Genomic DNA, 14,879 nt, shown 5'->3' on the forward strand with positions numbered 1-14,879 from the left:
AGTCCAGGAACTCAAAGACCTGGGCTCTAAGCCAGGAGACAAGGAGGGGAGGAGTGGGGCTGCACCTGTGACCCCACGGCTGTCCCAGCCTTAGCTGAGCTGGGGTTTCCTGAGGGAGTGGGGGCTGGCTGCTTGGACCTCACCTGCACAGAAGGAGCAAGCCCCAAACGGACACCGCCCAGAGCTGCAAGCTTGCCTGGAGGCTCCCCGTACATCGAGCCTCAGAAGCAGCTACGGGACAGTCATTCGCATAGGACCGTGACACAAGACCACACAGCCCACCCGTGCCAATGACAAGCCCGGGAGTGGCCTCTCCGTCACCTTCTGGCTGCCGGTGACACACAGAGAGGCCCAAGCTTTCCCACACACTCACCCCCCTGAAATGCCCCACCCGCTCTGCTCTGACCCAGGGCCGGGGAGGGGGGCAAGGAGGTGGCCAGTGCCTGGGCCACCCCCATGGTTGCAAAAGTGAGTTACTGGCTGAAAGAAATGGGACAGCGCTGAAGCTTCAAGGTGCCAGGACCGCCCCCGCCCAGCCACCCCACCCATCTGGGGCCAGTCCAGGGGCCCGGGTGCCACGGAGGTGCCAACACCACCAGGGATCGGGCACCTGGCCAGCTGGGGCCACCCACAGGCCAGGCAGGCACAGGGCAGGGCCTCCGTGGGAGCAGACAGGACCCACCCCTTCCCAGTGCAGCTGGGGTGGGGCCAGGGAGCCCACGGGACAGACGTCACAGTCTGGAACCTGGCAGAGCCTCATGTCTGTCCAGCAGCCCAGGCCCAGCCCAGAAGCGGCAGCCACGCTGCTGCCTGCCGTCCCCAGCCCTGGCTGGTGACCTTCGCCTGTGCCCACCCTCCCGGCGTGACAGCCAACAGCCTTCCCACAACCCAGCCGGGTTTTGCGAGCTGAGCCCGCACCGCACACCCCAGGTGGTTCAGACTACAGCCTGCTGAGCTGGGAAGGCTGAGGCTGGCTGCCCCACCTCGCTGCGCAGACACAGGAAACTGGGGGAGAGGCCGTGCTGGGTCCCGAGCCCACCACCAAGCAGGATAGAGTCAGCGTACGCAAACTGGATTCCAGGTGTTTAATGGGGGGTTCGGGCAGGGAGCACGCTGTCCGTTGCCGGTGGCTGGGAGCAGAGGTCTCTGCGGCAGATGCGGCTGAAGAGTGGTAACCAGCACGTCGGGTTGGGGAGATCTTAGGAGGTGGGAGAAGAGCCCTCTGGGGTGAGAGTAATCCCCACAGGCAGGGCAAGTGCCCGACCTTGACGCCAGCCCCCAGGCCTGCCAAAGCTGGCTTGTTTCCCTGGTTTATTCACCACAGAGAAACAGAGCCCTGAAAGGCGCTCTAGGAAGACGCTGGCACTGCGCTGCCCCCTGGTGGCTTCCTAGCGAGGATGGCTCCCCCAGGCTCACTCCCCCAGCCTCACAGCCAGCCTGCACCCACAGGATCTGGGTCCTCACTCCAGGACATCCCCTGCCCAGCTCTGGCCCAGTCTCCCTGCCGGAGCCAGCGTGGGACACGCACCGCCTACTCCAGGGCCTTCACCAAGGCCTCGTTGGCCTCGATGCGGATTTGGATCTCGGCCCTCATAGCCTCGTCCGTGGCCCCCAACAGCTCCGACTGCGCCTTCTCCAGGTTCGCCTTGGCCACCTGCAGAGGGTGGGTGGCAAGTGAGGGCGAAGCAAGGAGCCCAGCCCGGTACCTGTTCCCTCCCTGCAGCTGGGGAGTTCTTGGCCGCTAGGAACACCAGCTTCCCCTGGGACACTCACCCCCAGATCCAGCATGTCCAGCGTGACGGCTTCCTCAGCCAGTAACTGCACCGAAGAGTCAGCGTTCACTGTGACCGAGCCACTGCTCACTGCGGGAAGAGGGAGAGTGAGAGGTCCATGTACGGGCGTGTGGACACAAGTCAGCCCCAGACCCCCTGCAGGGCCAGGAAAGTGACCACACAGCGTGGCTCCAAATTCCAAAGGCCCCAGCACACAAGTGAACGGGGGCCACCAAGTGCATCCACTGCAGACTGGACATGGGGACAGAGCCCCCTCCTTTTGCCCAGCGGCCCAGGAGCGGAGCTAGGGTTAGGGGTGAGCCGGAGCTGGGTTCCAGTCTGGGTTGTACCGCTGGGGCCAGGCTGTGAAAAACCTCCTCCGAATTGAGGATCCTTTCTCCTCTGATGGGCCCCCGCCAGGCCCACTGCTGACCACTTACATCCCTAACCACACCCAGCCCAGTGCCGGGGAGTTCTATATCCTTGGTGCGCTTTCTGACACTGCCAACTGAAACGAGAACTAGCCCGTTGAGACAAGCATCTCTCACCCAGCCCCTTCCCTCTGCCCTCCCAATCGACTCACCAAAGTATTTGGAAATGGTGCCGTCCTCAGCATGGACCACAACCAGCCCCGGTCGCAGGACCTGCAGTGTGGGTACGTGGGCTGCCAAGATGCCAAACGCTCCAGTCTGCGTGGGCACGTCCACCTGTCGAACGTTGGCGCCGTTGAAGAACACCTAGACAAAACACATGAAGAAAGGGTCACTTCAGGCTAGTCCCTCGGGGAACAGCGGTCAGTCTCTCCCGCGGTTAAACAACCAAGGTAGGACTGAAAGCTGACGGGAGACACAGAGGCAGCCGATGCTTCGGTGGGATCCTCGTGCAGGACTGCAGCGCCTTCGTCTACTTGACAATGGAATCCAGGCACCCTAGCCCTCGGGTAAGGAGACGCGGTCAAGGCAAAACCAGCGAGCCGCCTGGGGAGGAGCGTACAAGAGAGGTGCCCAGGGACTCAGGTTCTGAACCACGCGAGGAAGGCCGCACATCGAAATGGGGGGCTGAGGAACGACCTGAAAATTGGGCGGTCTGATCCCGGACCACACGGGGGAGGGGCGCGGATCCGGAATGGGGGTCGCCGACCTGCGGGTTGGGGGCTCGGTTCCTGGGCCACACGGGGGAGGGGCGAGGGTGCGGGGTCCAGAATGGGGTCTGAGCCCGGCGGACGTCCGAACCTGCGTGGGTGAGGCGAAGGTGAAAGACATCTGTCCCGGGCCCGCGGCGGGGGCCGGGGCGGCGGCGGCCTCGGCGTAGGCGCGGGCCTGGCGCATGAGGCGGCCCAGGCCCGGGCGGCGGAGGAGCGCGGCGGGCAGCATGACGGCGGGCGGACGGCGGACAGCGGAGCAGGGGCGGGCCGACTTCGGCTGGACGCCAGCGGCCCGGAGGACGAGGAGGACGACGCTCGAGGACTTCTGGGAGAGGAATCCCGACGAGGGCGCAGGCGCGAACTACGACTCCCGGCGCGCTGTGCGCGATGTTGAAGACGACGCACCGCCTGGACGCGCGGCATGCTGGGGGTTGTAGTTTCCTTCCGGCAAGAGCTCCCAGCCCGGTGGTCAGGTGCGGGGGTCGGTTACACGGCTCTGCAAGGGGAGGACCAGAAGCCCGCGCGGAGAAAGAGACACTTAATTCAAGATTTTGGAGACGCTCATTGGATGTCAGGCGCTGGGGAGACATCAGGGAAATATTAAAATTCCTGCTCTAGTTTGGGGTGGTGGGAGCGTTTAACAGACACTCAACGTAATAAATTGTACAGTATGTTAGGAGGTGACAAATGCTTAAAAATGAAAAAGCAGAGTATGGGGGCCGGATGGGGCAGGCTGTGACTGTAGGAGGTGCAGGCGTCCCGGGAATGGCATCCCAGGCGGAGTGTCCAGCTCCCGTAAGCGTCCAGCGGTGTAGGAATCTCCTGGCTGCAACCCCAAGGGCGCCGGCAGAGGGCGCGCCGCGCCCGGAGATGCGCCCCCCCGCAGCCCCTCCCGGCTACCGCCTCCGCGCGCTGCTGACGCAGGGGCGCGTGCGCGGGCGGCCCCGGGCTCCGCGGACGTCACCGCGGCCCGCGCAGCCTCGCTCGCGGCGCTGACGTCACCGCTCCGCCCCCGCGCGCGGGCAGATCGGCACCCCGGTTGGGCCCCAGCCCCCACCTTGGGCTCCGGGAAAACGTGGAGTCCGGCTAGACCGGGCTGGGGTCCACATCCGGAAGGGCCTTGGGTGAGGAGCGGACGGGTGCAGGGTGCAGGGCGCGGGGGCTGGGGGGGGTGTCACACCTGGGCTCGTGTCTGGGCAGGTGCTGTGGCCGAAAGAGGCTCCCACACCAGGGAGGCCCGGGGCCTGGCGCCCAGGCCCCCGCCCCCTCTCTAGGCCAGTGCTGTGAGGGGTACTCGTGGAATCAGTCCTTATGCGCTGGGCATCCTGGCCCTAGTCGGGTGTGTGCAGAGGGAAGCTCTGCTCCCACTTCTTAGGGGTGCGTCCTGTGCACGGCTTGCTCGTCCCGGAACCCTGGAAACTACTGGAATGGAGGCCTGTTCTCATATGCTTCTCAGACCCATCTATTGGACTTGTGTCTAATCCCCACTCCAGGGTAGCCAAGGGGTCGGGGCATCACCTGTTACTCAGGTCCCCAACCCGGGTTTATCCTGGAATTCTCTGGTGTACCCATCGACAAGCCACCCAGTTCGGCCCCTGCAGCTACCTTTACTGGCTTGGATGGCCCCAGGCTCCTGCCCTGGCTTCACCACGGCGCCTTCTCCACAAACAGCCAGAGGGACCACATCATTCCCCTGCTGGGAACACAAGCTGCCTCCCCCTGGTCCTCCAACACATTCATCTTCAGCCCACACACTTGGGGACCTCAGGGACTTTGCCCATGCAGTTCCCACACGCCTGGAGCCAGGCTTCCCGGGTAATTGTCCACTTGACTGCCCCTTGCCCTCCTTGGGCAGTGTCACCCTTTCATCCACTGGAAACACACCTTCCCTCCAGGGTGCCGCCCCTGTGCTATGCTCTGCTCGGGGACCCAGCTGTAAATGAACTGCTTTTGGAGGTCACCGCAGTGGGGGCAGGGGTGAGGAGGGACACAACGCAGAGGAACAAGTAGCAGGCAACGATGTGCGACGTGCATGGCCTCGGAGTGAAGCAAAGCGCAGCAGAGGTCCGGAATGTGGGGTGGGAGTTGCTTTGTTAGCAAAGGGAGTCAAGAGGAGATGAAGCCTTTGTCATTGGGAAAGAGGTGAAGGAAGCTCCGGAGGGGACAAGCTGTCCAGGCCTGGCACCTGCACGTGCAAAGGCCCTGGGGTTGGACTGGGCCTTCCTCTTTCACTGGAGGAGAAAGGGGTGCCATTGTGCTGTGCTGAACACAAGGCCAGGTAGTCTGGGATGGGACCCTGACCAGGCTGGTGGCAGATTGGTGGCCTGAGCATCTAGAAGGATAAGGCACAACTGTCTGAGAAAGAGCAGCTTTGGGGTTGACCAGGCATGGGGTTTCTGCAGGGGTAGTCCTGTTGTCACCCCACCCGGGCAAGCCCTGGTGGCACTCAGAATGCGTTGTGTTCCATTATCTTTGCTGCTCATCCTAACAAGACAACCCTGACAGTGCTGCCCACGTAGGGGAAGAAAAGTGGGACATGTGCCCCGAAGCCCCTAGGCTGTGCACCCCGGAGACTCCCAAACCGCGGAAGCGTTGGATAGGGAGTCTGGGCACCCCCGGACTCCAGGCTGCGGGGAGTCGTGCGCCCTGGGACCAACACCCCTTTGGTCCCCCGTCCCCAGGGATCCAGGGAAGGTCGGGGAATCGTGCCGCAGGGGCCGGGGGCGGAGATTCAGCTGCCTCGGGAGAGGGCGGCTCCGCGTGGGGAGGGGGCGCCCAGGAGCACAGGCTCCGCCCCCCGCCCCCGCCGGAAGGGACAGGGAGGCGGTGGCCGGCGCGGAGCAAGCGAGAAGCGGCGGCGAGCGCGGTGGGGGCGGCCGGCCGGGGACCCGGCAGCACCGGGCGGCACCGAGCGGGTCGGAGCGGGCTGGCCGCCAGCGCGGTCACGTGTGTGGCCCCTCCTCTCGCGCCTGCCTCCCCCGCGCGCCGAGCTCTCCATTCATAAATTCTCCGCCTGCTCCGCGGCTACCGGGCGCCGGAGCCCGCCGGGAGCGCCGTGCAGCAGCCCGCCCGCCGCCCATGGGCCGCGCGCCCCGGCGCTGAGGTAGGCGCGCGGGCCTGGGGCTGCACCGGGGCGGGCGGGGGACAGGCCGAGGCCGCACGGCCCGCCTTGGCTAGAGACCACCGGCCCTATCCCGCGAGGCGGCGAGGCCGGAGGCAGGGAGCGGAGGGGCCAGGGCCGGCGTGGGGGCCAGCCTGCCGGGCTCTGCACCCCTCTTCGGCGGCCCGGAGAGGGACCCTCGCCCACGCCCTCCCTCAGCCTCAGTTTCCCCCTGAGAGATTCGGCGAGGGCCGTGGCGTTTCCGCCCCCGGGCTTAGCCCGGGGTTGAGATGTGCCCGAGGTCAGCTCTCTGCATCTCATTGCTCGCCATCCCGGTCCCCGGGGCCGGTTGGGGACGCGGGGGTGGGCGCGGTGGCGAGCCCGATCGGGAGCCGAGGCCCGGCGGGACTTTAGGGTGGCCCGTGGGCAACCTCCGCCCTGGTCTCCCGTCCCCACCTGCTCCCTAGGAGTCCACCTCCCTTCCCCTTCGGCCTCCTGCCGTCTTCCCTGGTCTCCTGTCATCGTCCCTGTGCCTCTGCCCCCTCCCCCTCTAACCTGAACTCATTTCCCGACCTACATAGAGGCGCCCCCTCCCCCGAGAACGCAGGAGAGCCGCGGCCAGCCTCTGACTCGAAGTGCCGAGGACACCTGGCTTTTCCAGGACCCTCCCCTGCTATGGGCCTCAGTTTCCCCCGCTGTCGAGTAGGGTGAAAGTCCCAAAGGGTTGGGGGCGCTGGAACCTGTGCACAGGCTTTCCCTTTCCTGTGGGGAAGGGCCGCGCGCCGTGCCCACTCAGGGCTGCTGGTCGTCCTGGCCCCGGACTCGGTTTCCTGAGATTCCCGAGTGCGGCCACCGGTCCTTCCCGCCGGGAGGAGCCGCGTGTTGGGGAGAGCGGTCAGGTGCAAGGTCCAGGCAGTCCCTTCCCGAGAGCTGAGACCCTCTTTGCCTCAGTGCCCCCGGCTCCAGGCAGACGTGGAGCCCGGCCGGCTCGGGCGGGGACGGGTGCGGCGGGGGCGCGCGGCCGACCGGGCACCGGCGGGCGGCGGCGGCAGCAGCCATCTTGCCGCCCGGGGCTGGCTCCAGCCGCCCCTGCAGGAGGCCTCCCTCCCCCGCGCCCCCTCCCCTCCCCAGTGCTCCCTGGCAACCCGCCCCCCCCCCCCCAGCTCGGCCTGCTCGCTCAGTCGCCATGGGAACCAGATTCTTGAGGGTTGGGAACAGATGCGCCTCCTTTGGCCTTTTCACTCCCACCGGCACTGGGCGGAGGGGGAACCTGTACCTCCAGGAGTCGTAACCTGGAGTCCCGGCGCTCAGCCCCTCCGCCCCCTCCCCGGGCTGGCCAGCCCCAGGGATGGCCCGAGTCCCCGCTATTCTGGAACCAGTCTCCTGGGGCCGAGGCGGCCCCTCCCGCTCCCCTGATGGTGCAGGCAGGGCCCCTGGGGTGTGGCGGGAGTGAGTTGAAGGCCTCAGTTTGCCTATTCCTCGCAGAAGCGCTTCTTTCCTGGGCAGGGTTCCCGCCCCATGCCACCTTGCCGGGTCGGCCCCACCGGCTGGGGAAGCTGTTGATACGCACGCGCCTCCCCCTTTTCAAAGATGGGGATATGGAGGTCTGATCTGATCCGGGTGGGGGCTGCCTCGGGGCTCCCCCCGACCTCTTCGTGAGTCACCGCCCTGTGTAGTCCCCTGCTCAAGCTCCCGGGAAAGCGGGAGGAGGGACAGAGGAGCTGGAGCTGAGCAGGCCCTGCCCCCCCAGGCCCCTCCTCCTAGCCTCAGAATGCAGCCCACGGCCACCATGGCCACGGCCGCCACCACCTCCGCCACAGTCGCCCTGACCACGACGTGGGACAACGCCACGGGCCGCCCCACCGTGAGTGGGGGGGGGCGGGCTGGGAGGATGGGGGGCGGGGCCGCCAGAGTCCACGCCCACCGGCCCTGACCCTTGACGCTGGCCCCGCAGGGGGAGCCCGACCCCGTCCTGGACAACTACGTGCTGCTGGTGGTGGTGATGGCGCTCTTCGTTGGGGGCACCCTCGTGGTGCTGTCGGGCGCGCTGCTGCTCTGCAGGCGCTGCTGGGAAGTCCACAGGCGCGTCCACAGGTGTGCGGCCCCCAGCCCCACGCCCCGCCCCGCCCCGCAGGGGAGCTGGGACAGGTCAGCCTGAGAGCCCGCGCCGCAGGGGCGCTGGGCCTGCTTCTGAGTGACGGTGCCCACGTGTCTGCGCAGGAGCCTGGGAGAATGGGGTGGGTCCAAGGGAGTGGGCTCCCGTGAGCTCAGGATGCCCCGGTGGCCATGAGCCCTGCGGGGGACCCCGTGGGCAGCGCCCTGGGTCCTCTGGCCCACTTTGCTCTCCTGCTGCCCCTCCCCAGAGCCACAGAGGAAGCAGAGAAGACCACCACCAGCTACCTGGACAACGGCGCCCGCCCTGCTCAAGGTGGGGCGCCCTGCCAGGACCGTCGCCGCCCGTCTGCCCTCCTCCCCCCCCCCCCCCCCCCCCCCGGCCGCCTGACCATCTGTGTCTGTCTGTCTCCCCCACCAGACTGGGCGCAGCTCGAGTCCGACTCATCTCTGTTTCCTTAAGCCCACGCGTAGGTGCTCACAGGCGCGTGCTGCGTGAGTGAGTGTGTGAGCGGATGAGCGAGTGCCCTCCACGCCCCCACCCCGCCCCCGGTGGTCAGTCGGGCCCTCGGCGCTCCCTTCCCGACCCAGTCCCCCAGCCCGGCCGCCCGCCGGCGCCCGGCGCGGCCCACCCGGGGCCCACCCTCTCTTGGCTCTCCTCGCAGACCCCGAGTTCAGGGGGGAGGAGCCCGAGGGCCAGGACGCCGAGACCGAGCGCTTCCTGTCCACCAGCTCCACCGGCCGCCGGGTGTCCTTCAACGAGGCGGCCCTGTTTGAGCAGAGCCGGAAGGCGCAGGACAAGGGCCGCCGGTAAGGAGGGCTCGGTGCCGGGGCTCAGCCGGGAGGTCACCTTGCCGCCCTGCGCTGGGCTTGCGGGATGGAGCTGGCCCCCGCCAGTGCCCGGCTGTCCCCCACTCCCGGCGGGCAGGGTGACGGTGGGGCCAGGGAGGACGCTGGGGCGTGGGCAGAGGGACCCAGCTTGCCCAAGGTGACGGGCAGGCGCGCTGGGCGCAGGTACACCCTGACCGAGGGGGACTTCCACCACCTGAAGAACGCCCGCCTCACCCACCTGCACCTGCCGCCCCTCAAGATCGTCACCATCCACGAGTGTGACTCAGGCGAGGCCAGTGCAACCACCACAACCCACCCCACGGCCGCCCCCAAGGCCAGCCTCGCCATATTCCAGGTGAGTTGGAAGTGGCAGCTGGCCCGGGGCTCGGGGGCGGCCCACCATCCCCCAGCAGGCACCACTTTTCCCACCCACTGGCTGTGCCCTTCACTTCCGGGTGGGGAGTGGGGACTGGCCGGGTCCAGCGGGTGGCGGGTCCAGCACGCACCCCCCCCCCCACCCGTGCTCTTTGACCTGTCACTGCTTCCTCCCCACCCCGGCTCTGTCCCACAGCCCCCGGGGAAGGCCCTCACCGGCCGCTCTGTGGGCCCCAGCTCCGCCCTGCCAGGTGACCCCTACAACTCGGCTGTGGGCCCTGCCGACTTCGAGATCAGCCCCTCGGCTTCCAGTGACTCTGGGGAAGGCACCTCGGTGAGGCCCCCGCACATGCATCCCCTGTCCCACTCCAGGACGGGGCAGCCTGTGGCCAGCTCTCTGCCTGGTCCCCGAGCTTGGGAGGAAGAGGGGCAGGTGGCACACAGGGCACATGCACGGCTGGCTCACCCGCACACAGGGCAGTCCAACAGCTGCAGAGGGTGTGGTCACGGACCCATCCCAGCCCAGGGGACGGGACCCCCTCTGTCCAGGGCTGGGGGAACAGAGGTGGCCAGCGCCTGGCCGAGCCCTGGGGAGCCTCTCAGGCAGGGTCTTGGGGGGAGGAGGCCCCAGCCCACCCCCAGCCCCCTATTCTTCCTCTGTCTTCTATGTGAGTGCTGGGTGGCCCGGGCTGGGCTGGCACTAGGGCAGCAGGGAGGGGCTGGGGGGTCTGAGAGCATCCCTCTTCCCTCACAGTTGGACGCAGGGGCCAGGAGTGCCAAGCCTGGTGGGCCGGGGGCCGCAGCAGGGCCTGGGGAGGCGGGCCCAGTCTCTGGGGCAGGCCCCGTCCTGCAGTTCTTCACCCGCCTGAGGCGCCACGCCAGCCTGGACGGGGCCAGCCCCTACTTCAAGGTCAAGAAATGGAAGCTGGAGCCCAGCCAGCGGGCGTCCAGTCTGGACACGAGAGGTGAGCTGTGGTCCCTGGTGGGGAGCGAGGCCCAGGGGAGGCCCCAGGAGAATGCGGAGCAGGCGGCTCCGCACCCTGGGAGGGGTCCCCAGCGCCCACCCCATGCTGGCCGGCATCGCCCGCTTACCAGCGGGCATCTCGGCCAAGGTCAGAGCTGGTCAGGAGGAAGAGCCAGGGCTGCACGCTGAGCCCCGGTAAAACCAGGGGTTGTCAGGCTAGAGCGGGTATCAGTTAGCGTCACCTACGAGGCACTGCATGGTGTTTCTGGCTCTGTGGTCAGTGTGTCTGCTGCAGTGGCGTGAAAGCAGCCCTAGATGGCGTGTAAAAGAGTACAGCTTTGGCCAATAAAACTTTATTTACAACTACAGGTGGTGGGCCTTCGATCCTGCAGACCCTTGGTCATGGGGCCCTGGATACAGGGCTTCCAAACCTCAACCCAAGGACCATGCATGTGTGTCTTGGGGGGGAGGTGGCACCAACAGCTACAACCATCCCTGCTCATGGGAGCTCAGTGGGGCCAGGCCGCTGGGGTGCCTGCTGCCCTGTGGCGGAGGTGGCGGTTCCCACTGCCAGGAAAGGAGGGGCGAGGGGACGAGCAGTGTTGGAGGCCAGGGAAGGTGTGTGGCCAGTGACAGTGACAGTCCCCTTGTTGGGGCCCGGCTCCAGCTGCTGTGGGGTGGGGGGAGGGGTGAGTTCTGGCTGAAGTGCTTCTGGCCGGGGAGGGGAGCGGAGGGGATGGCTTGTCCCACTGCCCCATTGGGAGCCCAGACAGAGCCTGTGCTTCGGGAGGTGATTATAGGCAAATGCAGGCACAGAAGCGCCCAGAACCTGTTTGCTGGGTGATTGTCATCCCCACCCCTGAGGCTTTCCCACTGAGGCCTCCCTTGTGGGAGGGTCCTGGCCCTGGGCCGGCAGGGCTGGAGCTGGCAGGAGAGGGCGTCACCTCCCCCTCACTCTCCCCCACCGTCGGCCTTCTTCGGCACTCTAGCTGGGCCGTGTCTGTTACCTGGTGTCCAGGACAAGGCTGTGCTCTGGCCACACCTGCCTGCCAGGGCCACTCGGGCCAATGCTGCCGCCTTGGCACCTCCAGTCCCGCCCGCCCTGGCTGCCGGGCTTTCGGTCCTGGCCTTTCTGCCCTGGGCGCCTTGGTTTCCCCACCTGCACGGCCGGGTACATGCTCACCTGGTCTAGGCTGGCTCTGTTGGCTCAGGGGTCAGGGGGCGGGGCCTGGGGTGGGAGGGGCCCAGGCAGGCTGCTGTACCTTCCTCTGCACAGGCTCCCCCAAGCGACACCACTTCCAGCGGCAGCGGGCAGCCAGCGAGAGCATGGAGCAGGAGGAGGGGGACGCCCCCCACGTGGACTTCATCCAGTACATCGCCAGCGCTGGCGACACTGTGGCCTTCCCGAGCCCCCGCCCCTTTCTGGCCAGCCCCACCAGCCCCGCCAGCCCCGCCAGCCCGCCCCCCACTCTCGGCAGGTATTTTTCAGTAGATAGAGGTGCTAGGGGTGGGCCCCTGCCCCACCCCATTCCCCCATAGGTGGCCCAGGGAGCGCTCTCCCCGCCCTTCGGACAGGCGGTCGTGTCCCTCTGGCTCCACCGTCCTTCCCGGAGGCTGCCTCGCTGGGGCCACCTCTCCAGCACGGACCGGAGGAGGGAAGCAGGGGGAGACTGGGTAAGGGTAGAGGGGCGGGCGGGGCCTCCAAGACAGAATGCCTGCTCCAGCAGGGCCGCTGTGGGTATGTGCCCGCGTGGGTATCGCTGCTTCCTGGTGGAGTCTGAAGGGCTCCGCTGTGGCCCCAGGGTCCCTCTCGCCTGTCCATGCTCCTGAGGGCTGGATGGCCGCTACTCAGAAACTGTTGTGACCACTTCTGCCAGCGGTACCCCCTCCCCCAGCCCAAGGACAACTCTGCTGAAGCTCTGGGCTCACGTCAGTGGGATGGGGAACTGGATCCCGGGAGCAGGGCTCCCAACTCTTGGGCATTCCCTGGTCTGGGTAGTTAACACTTTCTTTGTGTGTATCTTACTCCTGGCTACTTGTCAGTCTATTGTGGGGAGCTGAGGCGACACACCCAGGCGTAGGGGCTGAGCTGGACCCTGCTTGGTCCAGTCCATCCCCAGCCACCCCTTGGTACACGAAGCTCTTAGTCGAAGAAGGCCATCTCCCGAGAAGAGCCTTCACTCTTTCTGGGCGAGGGGCCAACCTCCTGCAGTGGCAGCAGATGCTCTGGTCACATTTTGTAAGAGGCCCTGGTTGAACGGCAGGCGCCAGGACGGCTCCGGGTTTACCCGAAAAGCATCCAGTGCAGAGTGAACAGGCAGCATGCAAATACATCATCTTCCACAGGGCCTGGCCAACCCTAGAGGGTTCCCACCCGTGCCCACCCTCCCGGACCCAGAGGCAGGGTGGCCGGGGAGGGGGTGCGGGGGGCCTGGGATGCCTCCTGACGGCTGTGGCCTGGTTTGCAGGCTAGAGGCAGCCGAGGAGGTGGGCGCCGCGGGAGGAGCGAGCCCCGAGTTCCCCCCGGAGTGCGGCGTCAGCGCGGGGCCTGAGCAGCAGCAAGACTCAGATAGTGAGCGAGACGCGGGGCCAGAGCAGGCCCAGACAATCTACCGCGACATCTGGAGCCTGCGCGCCTCGCTCGAGCTGCACGCGGCCACCGCCTCAGACCACAGCAGCAGCGGCAACGACCGCGACTCGGTGCGCAGCGGCGACAGCTCGGGCTCCGGGGGCGCCGCACCCGCCTTCCCGCCACCCTCGCCGCCGCCCACACCACGGACAGCGGACGGCGAGGCGGGCGGGCCGCGCAAGCTGCTGCAGATGGACAGCGGCTACGCCAGCATCGAGGGCCGCGGCGCGGGCGACGACGGGCCCCCCAGCGCGCCCGAGAAGCGCTCCTCCTTCACGAGCGCGGGCCGCGAGGCCACCGTGGGCTGCAGCTTCGAGGGTACCGCGCCCGAGGCACCCGCCCGGCCCGGCAGCCCGCGCGCCTGGCCTCGCCGCGCCCCTCGCCGCGACTACAGCATCGACGAGAAGACAGACGCGCTGTTCCACGAGTTCCTGCGCCACGACCCGCACTTCGACGACGCCCCTCCCGCCGCAGCGCGCCACCGCGCGCGCGCGCACCCGCACCCCCACACGCGCAAGCAGTGGCAGCAGCGCGGCCGGCAGCACAGCGACCCAGGCGCGCGTGCCGCACCCTCCGCCCCACCCGCAGCCCAGCCCGGCGCCCCCCGCCCCGCGCGCGCGCCCCTGCGCCGCGGAGACAGCGTCGACTGCCCGCCCGACGGCCGCGCAGGCGACGACCCGGCCGCGCCTCCCATCCCCGTCATCGAGGAGGAGCCCGGCGGCGGCTGCCCTGGCTCCGGCCTGTGCGCCGGGCCCCCGGGCGCGCTGCTGGACAAGCTGGCGGCCAGCCTCGACGACAGGCTCTTCCCGCCACGCCTGGCCCAGCCCGTCGCCGCGGCCCCTGTGCTGGCCGCGGCCGCGCCCACGTCCCCCGACCACAGCCCGGTCTAAGCCTACGCCCTGCGCCCACCTCGTCAGCTTATTCGGCACCGGCGGGGCCTCGGCGCCGGACACACCTGGGGCACGACGCCCTGGCGCGCCTGCCCTGGGACCGCGGGCCTCGAGCACACGCGCAGTGCCCCAGGCACCCTGCGCCAGCCCGAAGTGCGCACGCACACAGTCCCCTGCGGGCACTTCACCGGGTCGACAAAGAGTGGCGGATTCTCATCTTCGGGGTCCCGAGGACCACATTCAACTTCCCTTGGCCCCAGACAGCGGCCTCGGGCTAGTGACCGGTGCCTCCGGCACGACGCAACGGGAAGCGCATGCGTAGGGCTTGCATCGTGGAGGGGCGATGAGAGCCGACTGCGCGAGACGCATGCGCAGAGCGCCCCGCCCAACGCCAATCGAGCCTCGAGACGCGTCCGGTTAGCACGCGCCGGAGTTCGCGCTAAGGCGCACGCGCAGAGACCAAGGGGCGCCGAGGCTCCGCGAAGAGAGGGCGCGCGGCCCGGGCTGTGAGGTTAGCTCGAGGCCGTGGCCTCCAAGCCCCCGAAGCCGTTTACCTCACCGCGGCGAGTGCTCGCGGCAGTCCGCGCCCCCTCCGAGCAATAACCGTACTCGCCGCCGCCGCCGCCGCCACCCCCAGCCCTGTACACGCCCCCCAGTCCCCTCCTTCCCGGTGTCTGCACCCTGAACCCGCTCTCCGCATGTTGAGCGGGCCGCACTTCCCGTAACCGCACCGTCCAAAGAGCCGCCAGGACTCACCAGTGTTTGAGACACCAAACCCAAACGGTCAAGGTTTCAAGTTTCCCAAGCTTTATTTATTGCCAAAAGATGGGGCAGCCCTCGCCAGCGGCCGAGTCGCCCTGCCCCGCCCCTCGAAGCTTCGTGCTGTCTGTGTACCATCCAGTGATGGAGTTTGTGTTCTGTTTTCCGATTGATTATAAATATTTACTGCATACTCTTGCTTGCTCTGGGTTTTCTCTGGGGACCCCAGGAGTACAGAGGCCTTAGGGGGAAGGGGATCAGGCCCCCCTGGCCACTGCACTGTGGAGCTGTGGCCCCCGGGCT

General features: G+C 67.7%; 2 protein-coding genes across 4 annotated transcripts; one reads left to right on the forward strand and one right to left on the reverse strand.

Annotated features, from left to right (window-relative positions):
* Nucleotides 1–1,071: 1,071 nt before the first annotated feature.
* ATP5F1D (ATP synthase F1 subunit delta) lies at nucleotides 1,072–3,281 on the reverse strand. The gene is made up of 4 exons (XM_068537420.1): nucleotides 3,005–3,281; nucleotides 2,356–2,509; nucleotides 1,774–1,862; nucleotides 1,072–1,654 (listed from the first exon to the last, which is right to left on the reverse strand). The coding sequence occupies exons 1-4, from the start codon at nucleotides 3,143–3,145 to the stop codon at nucleotides 1,532–1,534; spliced, it is 507 nt and encodes a 168-aa protein (XP_068393521.1). The 5' UTR covers nucleotides 3,146–3,281; the 3' UTR covers nucleotides 1,072–1,531.
* A 662-nt stretch (nucleotides 3,282–3,943) lies between these two features.
* CBARP (CACN subunit beta associated regulatory protein) lies at nucleotides 3,944–14,769 on the forward strand. 3 transcript variants are annotated; one of them, XM_068537415.1, is made up of 10 exons: nucleotides 3,944–4,040; nucleotides 7,767–7,880; nucleotides 7,971–8,110; nucleotides 8,380–8,444; nucleotides 8,794–8,938; nucleotides 9,143–9,314; nucleotides 9,531–9,668; nucleotides 10,089–10,299; nucleotides 11,575–11,776; nucleotides 12,767–14,769. In XM_068537415.1, exons 2-10 carry the CDS (start codon nucleotides 7,788–7,790, stop codon nucleotides 13,815–13,817), a joined length of 2,217 nt encoding a protein of 738 aa, XP_068393516.1. In that variant the 5' UTR covers nucleotides 3,944–4,040; nucleotides 7,767–7,787; the 3' UTR covers nucleotides 13,818–14,769. The 3 variants fall into 3 exon arrangements, with proteins under 3 accessions (XP_068393516.1, XP_068393515.1, XP_068393517.1); XM_068537414.1 differs by lacking the exon at nucleotides 3,944–4,040 and adding an exon at nucleotides 5,055–6,019; XM_068537416.1 differs by lacking the exon at nucleotides 3,944–4,040 and adding an exon at nucleotides 5,055–6,019 and having other exon boundaries at nucleotides 9,219–9,314; nucleotides 9,572–9,668.
* Nucleotides 14,770–14,879: the final 110 nt, after the last annotated feature.

Source organism: Eschrichtius robustus, chromosome 2, assembly GCF_028021215.1.
Source record: "Eschrichtius robustus isolate mEscRob2 chromosome 2, mEscRob2.pri, whole genome shotgun sequence".
NCBI lineage: Eukaryota > Metazoa > Chordata > Mammalia > Artiodactyla > Eschrichtiidae > Eschrichtius > Eschrichtius robustus.